The 9,754-nt window shown below is 41.9% G+C and overlaps 1 protein-coding gene across 1 annotated transcript in view; it reads right to left on the bottom strand.

Annotated features, from left to right (window-relative positions):
* nomo (nodal modulator) overlaps nt 1-7,174 on the bottom strand; it is a 28,237-nt gene extending 21,063 nt beyond the window's left edge. Inside the window, exons 1-7 of the mRNA XM_074628921.1 lie at nt 6,893-7,174; nt 5,374-5,463; nt 4,665-4,710; nt 4,393-4,493; nt 2,915-3,021; nt 2,735-2,807; nt 1,468-1,620 (exon numbers count right to left, since the gene is read on the bottom strand). Of these exons, the coding sequence (XP_074485022.1) occupies nt 1,468-1,620; nt 2,735-2,807; nt 2,915-3,021; nt 4,393-4,493; nt 4,665-4,710; nt 5,374-5,463; nt 6,893-7,135 (813 nt within the window). The 5' untranslated portion in view covers nt 7,136-7,174. The remainder of the gene's footprint in view (nt 1-1,467; nt 1,621-2,734; nt 2,808-2,914; nt 3,022-4,392; nt 4,494-4,664; nt 4,711-5,373; nt 5,464-6,892) is intronic.
* Between the last annotated feature and the right edge of the window lie 2,580 nt (nt 7,175-9,754).

Below are 9,754 nucleotides of genomic sequence, written 5' to 3' on the forward strand. Positions count from 1 at the left end.
CTGAAGATTAATTTGAGATGCGCCGTGTGTCAAGTTCTTCTCGTCATAAATCCGAAACAAACATGAATTCTTTAATTAAAATACATTGTGAAAGTGTATTAAAGTGTAGAACATTATGATAGAAGTATATGATGGCCATTCCCATGCTCTATTATGTCTCATACGTTTGTTTTGGGTTGATACCATTTGTTACACAGATTTGGTGCTAAAATTAACCATTTTGTTACCACTTGAGAATTGATAAAAATTATGAATAATCCCTCTAAAATATCACATTAAGACACCAAGACCTTGAGGATCACCATAGAAAAAGTCATGTTGTGATTTGGTATCAAAAACTTTTACGTTATTGTCAATCTACCTAGGAAAGCCATCCAAACTCTGAATGCTCTAGGTCTTTAATTTGTGGTTGTAAAGTTTGAATGAGGCTGTGATTATCCTAGAGGTCACCAAAGGTCATTTATACAGTGAGGTCAAATTTCAAAAAATGGTCTCACTACAATGAAATGTCTACTATGGGGACTCACATCATCACACATGAATACAGTTGGGCTCATTGGATCCACAAGAGTCTCAGCTTTACAGTGATACCCAGTTTATGTAATTCCAAGACTGTTTATGAACCCCAGTATGCAGAAATATTCAAATACACCATTTTTAGAAAAGGCAAAAATAACATTTATACTGCATTATAAAACTGTATAGTTTTTGCCCCAAACTGCATGTTATTATTATAAAGTGGGCATTTCTGTAAATGTTGGTACCCATAGAACCCATTTTCATTCACATATCTTGAGATGAAAATTGCCATGCCAGTTTTCCCTCGCTAAAATATGGCCTAAGTTTGGAGCATTATTTAGCTTCCTTACCGACATGCTAACATGACATGGTTGGTACCCCCAATGGATTCCGTAGGTTTTTTAGTTTTAGCTTTAAGACTGACCCCGCTACAGCCTCTTGAAGACAGCAAAGTTGGTTGAGGTCTGTACAAGACCATTCTAGGCAGGTTACCCATATAGGTCTGTGAAAAGGGAATCTATTTTATTTTGGCCCTTGGTCCTGAATGATCCGTTTAAACTCAACCTGGAGTCCCTCATCTCAATATCCAGTTTTAAACAAAAGCTATGAGGAGTTTCAATTACAAACTGTTCTCGCAACAATGCGTAACAAATTTGTTGTTGGCTTTTTGTCTATATGTGTCATACACTATGTGTCTATTTAACCTCTTCTGTTGATGCGTGGACTTTAGTTTTAACTCTGTAATGTTTTGTTTTGGTTGTATTGTATGAATGAAATCAACATCTGGAGATCGCCATCGCAAAAGAGATTTTTTTCTGGTTAAATAAAGGTTAAATAAAAATAAAATACATACTTTCATCAAATAATGCAGGATAAATGAGACAAATGAAATCATGATCTAGTTTGACTCCTCAGTGTTTCTAAAAATGTCAAATAATGTTGGTTTACCTCTTTCTTGACTGCGGCGGAGTACAGTAGGAAGGTGACCTCTTTCATGGGCTCTCCGTCACTGCGGACCTCCCCCGAGACGTCGTAGCCTCCGACTACCAGATGGTCGGCGGCCGGGGCATTGGCGTTGGAGACGAGCACTGAGGTGGCGCTCTATAGGAAGACGGCAAAAGGTCACCACGGAGGTTACAGTGAGGGTGGGAATAATGGCCCTGTCAGCAGCAGTGCGATTACTGCTGGAGATCATTAGTTATAAACCTGCCGAGCTGACAGGGAAACCTTATCAGCTGAGCGAGTAGGTGAATAATGAAGTATTCCACACTAAAGATATTGAATTCAAAAAGACCTCAGAGATCGTGCATTCTTCGCTGTATTAATGACACTATTCAGGTGGAGAACTGACATAATGTGGTACCCAGCAGTGTGTTAATACCTGGGTGTGGGAAAGAAAATGATGTCAAACACGGGTCTAATCTGACTGAAATCATTAGTTACAAACCTGCTGATCTTTTCCAAACGTCTCCACTCAGTCAGCAATGTATTGTTGGACAGCGAGCGCCTTAATCATCATTGTAGGGTACTTGTTTTATATTTTCTGTGCTAAAAATGGGTATCTACTACTGTATATTTTTTAACAGTTTCTGTGTGGTGTGATTTAGTGTGTAGGATTTGGCGGTATCTAGCAGTGTGGTTACAGATTGCAACAGTACCCCTCCGCTCACTCCTCCGCTCACTCCTCCCTTTCCAAGACTGCTGTCACTACGGTGACCTTCAAGTAATGTAAAAACATGAAAGTCTCTCTCTAGAGCCAGTGTTTGGTTTGTCCGTTCTGGGCTACTGTAGAAACATGGTGGACCAACATGGCAGACTGTGAAGAGGACCCGCTCCCTATGTAGACATGAAGGGCTCATTCTAAGCTAACGAAAACACAACGATTCTTAGTTTCAGCTGATTACACACTAATGAAAACTTAGTTATGAATATGTTCCATTTCTGCTAATAGATCAAATTCACACTGGTCCTTTAAGAAGATACCAATGTTTAAAATTAGAGGTTTACACAAGAACGTTTGGTTGCTGATAGCATTGATCAAATTATGACTTTCCAGCTCCAGTAAAATGACAAAGCAGGCAGAAGGAAGAACACCTAAATTAAAATGTTCCTTTAAAAAAGACATGGTGACATCACATATGATACATTCATGTTTCTATATCTATATATCTGTGCTATTGATAAGGCCTCATGAAACTGAAGTGAAGGTACCAACCTGCTCCAGAGTCCAGGAGGGATGGGCAGCTGTGATGTCATAATTTCCAGGAAGTACTTTTAAAAAGGTGTACCTGTGTTAGGAAAACAAAAAAAAGGCAAACAATTTAAGAGACATTGGTTTAATGCAGAAAAAAAACGTGTAAAGATCTAACAAAACAGGAAGGCGAGAGCCACTTACTTTCCTCCAGGCTGTGTGACGACACTCTGGAGTTTCTCGTCTGTTCCCGTCCGGGTGAGTCTGACTTCTACTCCAGCCGGACCCAGGAGATGACCTTTACTCAGAACCTGAAGAGAGAGAGATATTTTATGACGTGAATTCATTCCTAGACTGAGGAGCTGAACCTCACCCTGTTATACACCTAGGGCCCGTTTCAGAAAGTACGTTTGACAAACTCTGAGTTGACTAATCTTGAGATGGTAAACTCAGAGTTTTTGGTTCCAGAACAGCTAATCAGAGTCAGTTCAATCCACTCTGAGTGGGTTGAACCTGAACATAAAAAGCCATCATCAATGGAGCTCTGATACTACGATTCACCATGGCAACAGGTTAATAAAAGGCAGATCCTCCATTTGAATCCAAGTTTTATTCAGTGTTGTCCATTAATTCATCTTTTACCAGACTTACATGTCCTTAATGGATGATAAAGTGGTGACACCTGACTGTGCATTAGGCTGCAGCCTATGTTACAGCTTTAATCTGACAGGGACAAAACACAGGGGCCCGCAGAACTGAAGATGGAACATATGGTTAAAGATTTAAAAATGATATTGATTGATAGAGACATGACTGTAAGCTCACAATCTGATCCACTAATAATACGTTCAGTGATTTAAAGGTTAAAATACAGCAGATTTTAAATGGAAGACATCTATTTGGATCTTGGCTCGACAGCATTCAGTGGCTTTATTTCAGCTACTTCAAGAAACGTAGTCAATTTAAACACAGTCACTTAATTGCAGTTAAAACACGTTCAGACTATACGCAGCCTATCTAAAAAACAAACACTTTCTGAGTCCATTCTGCAGCTGCAACACGATCCTGCTCACTCAGAAATAACATATAATCTACGATATTAGAGGAATAATCACTGCAACCAGTCTCATCATGAGTGATAGAGATCATTATCTCATTGGTCTGAGCTTCATATTCAAACAGAGATTACACAATATGTGCAATAAACATTTTAGTGGAACTGCTCTGACAAACTGTCTCAGTCACAGTGTTATAGAAAAACTTCACAAAAAGGACATGCAGAGGTTTTATTCTGAGCTGAGGGTGACTTGATGCTGTGTGATATTTGAATTTCCAAAGAAATGACTGACAGCGCATAAAAGCGGTAACTTTAGACAAACCTCCTGAGTAACAAACTAATATCTTTAAATTCTGGTAACTGACCCAGACTTTAAGTTAACTCTCTTTCTGGAACTGGAAATCCACAGTTTACCTCATCTCAGGCTTAACCAACTCAAGAGTTTTCACTAATCCCACTTTCTGAAACAGGGCTCTGAGCACTTTTTCACCATGCATAAAGCTGAAAGACTTTTTGATCTTAGTAAAAAAGCGTTAACCCTCCTTTGTGTGCAGATCAAATTTACAAGAGTGTTCAAGACAAAATGTTCCCATTAACGAGGCAGGAAATCCTTCACAATTCTCACCGTTCCCGAGACTGAAAAGCCAGTGAAGACAAAGTTGATGTCTTCTTCTTTTGTACAGATGTCACTCACTCCATCCACGTGGAGGTCGACACTGGTCGGCTCTGGTGAGAGTTAAAGCCCAAGAAGAAGAAGAGGGAAAAAAAATCAAAGACCAAAAGACATGGAAGCCAGAACATTGATAATGCAAACAAGCTTGTTGCATTTCCCGGACAACAGCTGGCATAAATAAGATTAGGTTGAACTGTGAGGATGCAGCTGTTATACAATCTTACCGAAGCTCCACCCAAGAGGTGGCTCAATCTTCAAAACAAAGTCTCCCTGTTAAAAAGAGACACGTCCATAGATTACAATCATCGTCGGTGAATAAAACAGTTCAGTTCAGTTCTTTATTTGTGCATATACTAAAATAAAAACTAAACAGAAGAGATATACAATAACATAAATAAATGCAAAGATGGGTTGAAAAAAAAAAAACCTGAGGGCTTGTAAAAAAATGAAATTAAAGACAGCTGCATTACAATTTACAAACAGATATTTTTTAAATATTTTAAAGAAAGACAAGAATACTATTATCAAACAAGAAATGCTAGAGATAAAAGACAGGAAGGAAAAAAAATTAAATAAAAAAAACAATACAATAACAAATGTTTGCTCTCTGTCAAGAGAAGTTGTTTAAGATCTCTTTTAAAAATCAGAAATGAGGAGTGACTGCGAAGTGAAGCAGGAAAGCTGTTCCATACAACTGGACCTCTACAAGGCTAGTTCTATAGAACTGAATATATAGAAGTCCAACAGATCTGGTGTGGTAACAATGGATCTGAGACCTGGTTACATTTACAGTTTCAGTGACTTCATTTAAAGATCATCCTGACCTGCACCTGTTACCTTTAAACTTGATGCAATATTACAGACTTCTTGCTCACTTACAGAAGAAAAAGTGAATGAAGGTAGATAAGTACTCAACAGGAGGGAATCTCCTACCTTGTCATAGAGGGGGATCATGAAGTAGCCATTGATTGGAGCACAATCCGTTTGATATTTCAAGGAACCTTGTCTGGTGTACAGTTTAATCTGTGCATGAAAGAAGACAGAAACTGATCATTAAAGCTTCAGTAGGCAGAATATTTTTGGCATCATTGCAAAAATCCCATAAAAACCTTTCAGCATATTGTAATTCAAGTGTTCTGAGAGATAACTAGACTTCTTCACCTCCTCATGGCTCTGTTTACAGGGTTTAAACAATCTAGCCTGTGACGGGAGACTTTGGCCAATCACAGGTCATTTCAGAGAGAGAGAGCGTTCCTATTGGCTGTTCATTCAACGAAGGCAGCTGTCAATCACTCGCAAATTCCGATCAAACGGTCAAACTAGGCAGCGTTGATCAAATATTAATCAATATTCTGTTACTGTAATGTCTATTTCTCGCCTCAAATGTTTTCAGAAACATCTTGTAGTGTACTGTTTAGCCGTAAAATGAGAAAGTTTGCTCCGGCTGGTGGGTGGTGCTTGGTATTTCCTCAACTGATCTCAAAATGGCGGTAGGGTCACAAACTTTCGGCAGGCTCCAGCCAAGGCCTATGAAACGGAGGCTGGGACACGGGGGTCTTGGGGTGAGGGGTATGACACATGCGCAGTGTAACTGATGCTGCGGTCATGCGTTTTGATTGGCTCAATTTCGGCGAGTGCAGACCAGATTTTACTGCACAAGTGTTATACCTCCAAGCTATGACGTATTGATGACGCGTGTCCCAGCCTCCTTCTATAGGCCTTGACTCCAGCTCGGCTCTGATTGGTTGTTTTCCTCCGGTCTGTGAAATCTTGCAGATGCCATTAGGAGCACCAGAGGACACCGAGACACATGATTTATTCTTTTCAGATTACCTGTCTCATGCACTACTGTCAGGATATAGTGACCGTCTTATAAAAATAACACTTTTAAAAATCCTATTTATAGGCACAGTCTGCCTACTGCTGCTTTAAACCTGAACTGACACAGGGGTCCTGTCTGTTGCTTTAAATACTACAATGTGGTTGATGGTTCATTCACAAACCAGACCAGTCTAACTGGGATAATTTCACTAATTAAGCAAATGGCTAATCCCATGGAGCCTGTGAATGAGCAGGATTAGCACGGCTGGTCATCGTCTTCCTCCTCAGCAGAGGGAGGTTTAGGGTGAAGAGGTAGCAGCCATGTGTAACACACATTAACACTAGTGTAATGTGCTAGTATGAATATGCTAATATGCTAACATGAGTTTACTGCGTAGAGGAAATGTCCCAAACAGCAAACTAGCAGGTGCTAAATGAAGGTGAAACTACATTTACTGCTTTACTTTATGTTTCCTGGCGACTCAAAGCTGACTTTAAGATAAAGCAGACTGCTGTTGTGTTCATTTCATTCAAGCTGTCATCCAGTCTCCTCCTAACCTCTAGCTCACTGCCATGAACCAGCTAGCTGTGAGCTAGCTGCTAGTTAGCAGCGGGAGGATTGCCCTCTCACCTCGATCAGAGAGTAGTTGATCTCCACGTCGGACTTCACGAAGCCTCCGCAGGCCACCACGATGTCATCAGAGGACACAGACATGAACTGTGAATACGTGATACAGAATAAAACCCAGAGGGCTCCCACGTCCGCCCGGATCGTAATTCTCAACATTTTGTCTGACTGATCTCCCGATGATGAGCCGAGCAACAGCACGCTGCCTCCGGTTCCGTTCCGCACCAGCTGATGAGCTGCTGTCATTGACGGAGAGCAGCGACCCGGGAGACAGCGACCTCTGCCGGGGAGGAGGGAGAACAAGACGGCAGGGACCGGTATAAGAAGAGGAAAGGATGAAGGACGAAAGAGGGGAGGAAGGAGGGGAGGAAGGAGGAAAGAGGGAAGGAAGGAGGAAAGAGGGGAGGAAGGAGGAAAGAGGAAAGAAGGGAGAAAAGAGTGGAGGAAGGAGGAAAGAGGGAAGGAAGGAGAACAAGACGGCAGGGACCGGTATAGGAGGAGGAAAGGAGTAAGGAGGAAAGAGGGGAGAAAAGAGGGGAGGAAGGAGGGGAGGAAGGAGGAAAGAGGGGAGGAAAGGGGAGGAAGGAGGAAAGAAGGGAGGAAGGAGGAAAGAGGGGAGGAAAGAGGGAAGGAAAGAGGGAAGAGGGGAGGAAGGAGGAAAGAGGGGAGGAAGGAGGAAAGAAGGGAGGAAGGAGGAAAGAGGGGAGGAAAGAGGGAAGAGGGAAGGAAGGAGGAAAGAGGGGAGGAAGGAGGAAAGAGGGGAGGAAGGAGGGGAGGAAGGAGGAAAGAGGGAAGGAAGGAGGAAAGAGGGGAGGAAGGAGGGGAGAAAAGAGGGAAGGAAAGAGGGAAGGAAGGAGGAAAGAGGAAAGAAGGGAGAAAAGAGTGGAGGAAGGAGGAAAGAGGGGAGGAGGGAGAACAAGACGGCAGGGACCGGTATAGGAGGAGGAAAGGAGTAAGGAGGAAAGAGGGGAGGAAGGAGGGGAGAAAAGAGGGGAGGAAGGAGGGGAGGAAGGAGGAAAGAGGGGAGGAAAGGGGAGGAAGGAGGAAAGAAGGGAGGAAGGAGGAAAGAGGGGAGGAAAGAGGGAAGAGGGAAGGAAAGAGGGAAGAGGGGAGGAAGGAGGAAAGAGGGGAGGAAGGAGGAAAGAGGGGAGGAAAGAGGGAAGGAAGGAGGAAAGAGGGGAGGAAAGAGGGAAGGAAAGAGGGAAGGAAGGAGGAAAGAGGGAAGGAAAGAGGGGAGGAAGGAGGAAAGAGGGGAGGAAGGAGGAAAGAAGGGAGGAAGGAGGAAAGAGGGGAGGAAAGAGGGAAGAGGGAAGGAAGGAGGAAAGAGGGGAGGAAGGAGGAAAGAGGGGAGGAAGGAGAACAAGACGGCAGGGACCGTTATAGGAGGAGGAAGGGAGTAAGGAGGAAAGAGGGGAGGAAGGAGGGGAGAAAAGAGGGGAGAAAAGAGGGAAGGAAGGAGGAAAGAGGGGAGGAAGGAGGGGAGAAAAGAGGGGAGAAAAGAGGGAAGGAAGGAGGAAAGAGGGGAGGAAGGAGGAAAGAAGGGAGGAAAGAGGAGAGAAAAGAGTGGAGGAAGGAGGAAAGAGGGAAGGAAGGAGGAAAGAGGGGAGGAAAGAGGGGAGAAAGGAGGAAAGAAGGGAGGAAAGAGGGGAGAAAAGAGTGGAGGAAGGAGGAAAGAGGGAAGGAAGGAGGAAAGAGGGGAGGAAGGAGGAAAGAGGGGAGAAAAAAGGGGAGGAAGGAGGGGAGGAAGGAGGAAAGAGGGGAGGAAAGACGCAAAACGAAGATTGTTTTTTTTTTTTTGTTTTTGGAACAAAGTTTATTTCTGAATTTTGTTAATACAACTCTGAAAATCCACTGCATCCACATGTTTGGACTGATAGATATCCCAAATGACAACACCCAGAGGGCACACAACTAAAACCACGCAAGGAAAACAAGTGTACAAAAAAAAGAAATACACACAAATATACAAATAAAATAACATAATCATAGTTAAGAGAAAGATAATTATCAATAAATAAATACATTGGTGTTTTTTTGTGTTTTTATTAGTTTATTTGACGGGGGCAATAAATAGGCATTGTTACACTTGATTAAAGTGCAACCGATGCAAGGTGTATAGGACTTCTAGCCATAGCTAATTTGCAGATCTTGTCCCTGGTTAGGCTTTTAAGAAAAAAAAAAGAAAAAATACAGAATAGCACATCTTACATAAAATCACATAATACAACATCGTACATTACAATCAATTTACAGATGTACTGTATATTCCCAATCAATAATCAGTGATAACAGGTTTGGTTTAGTTTTAGCCAGTGTTTCACCTTTTCATTAAACGTTTTCAGGTCAGGTTGTATTTTTATTTCCGTTGGTAGGGCGTTCCTTTTACTGAAAAAATGACTGACCGAAGGTAGTTTTGCGTTGTGTTAGGGGTCTAGGACAGTACACCCTATTATCTAGGGCACTAACATGCATAAAACAATCACAGGAGTTAAGCAGAAAAAATGTGAACACAAAGACAAATCAGGGGTCCTTCCAATGCTTTGTTTGCAACATTCCTGGTCATATATACAGTATACATCTATACATACACATACATACACCAAACTCTACTCAGCCACAAAGTTATCCCAGCTGAAGGCATCAACACGATGAAGAAAAGGTTGCCATATCAATGAAAACTTGTCAGCTGATCCATTAATAGTACACCTGATCTTCTCCAACTTAATAAAACACAACATATCTCTATGCTATTGTGCAAATGTCAGAGGGTTGCAATCTTTCCATCTAATCCAAATTTGTCTTTCCACTAACATAGCAAAAGACAAATGGTTTAGTTTATTGTTGTTAAAAGTAAAATTTTGTGGT

The sequence above is a fragment of the Sebastes fasciatus genome, chromosome 3 (genome assembly GCF_043250625.1).
Source record: "Sebastes fasciatus isolate fSebFas1 chromosome 3, fSebFas1.pri, whole genome shotgun sequence".
Classification (NCBI taxonomy): Eukaryota; Metazoa; Chordata; class Actinopteri; order Perciformes; family Sebastidae; genus Sebastes; species Sebastes fasciatus.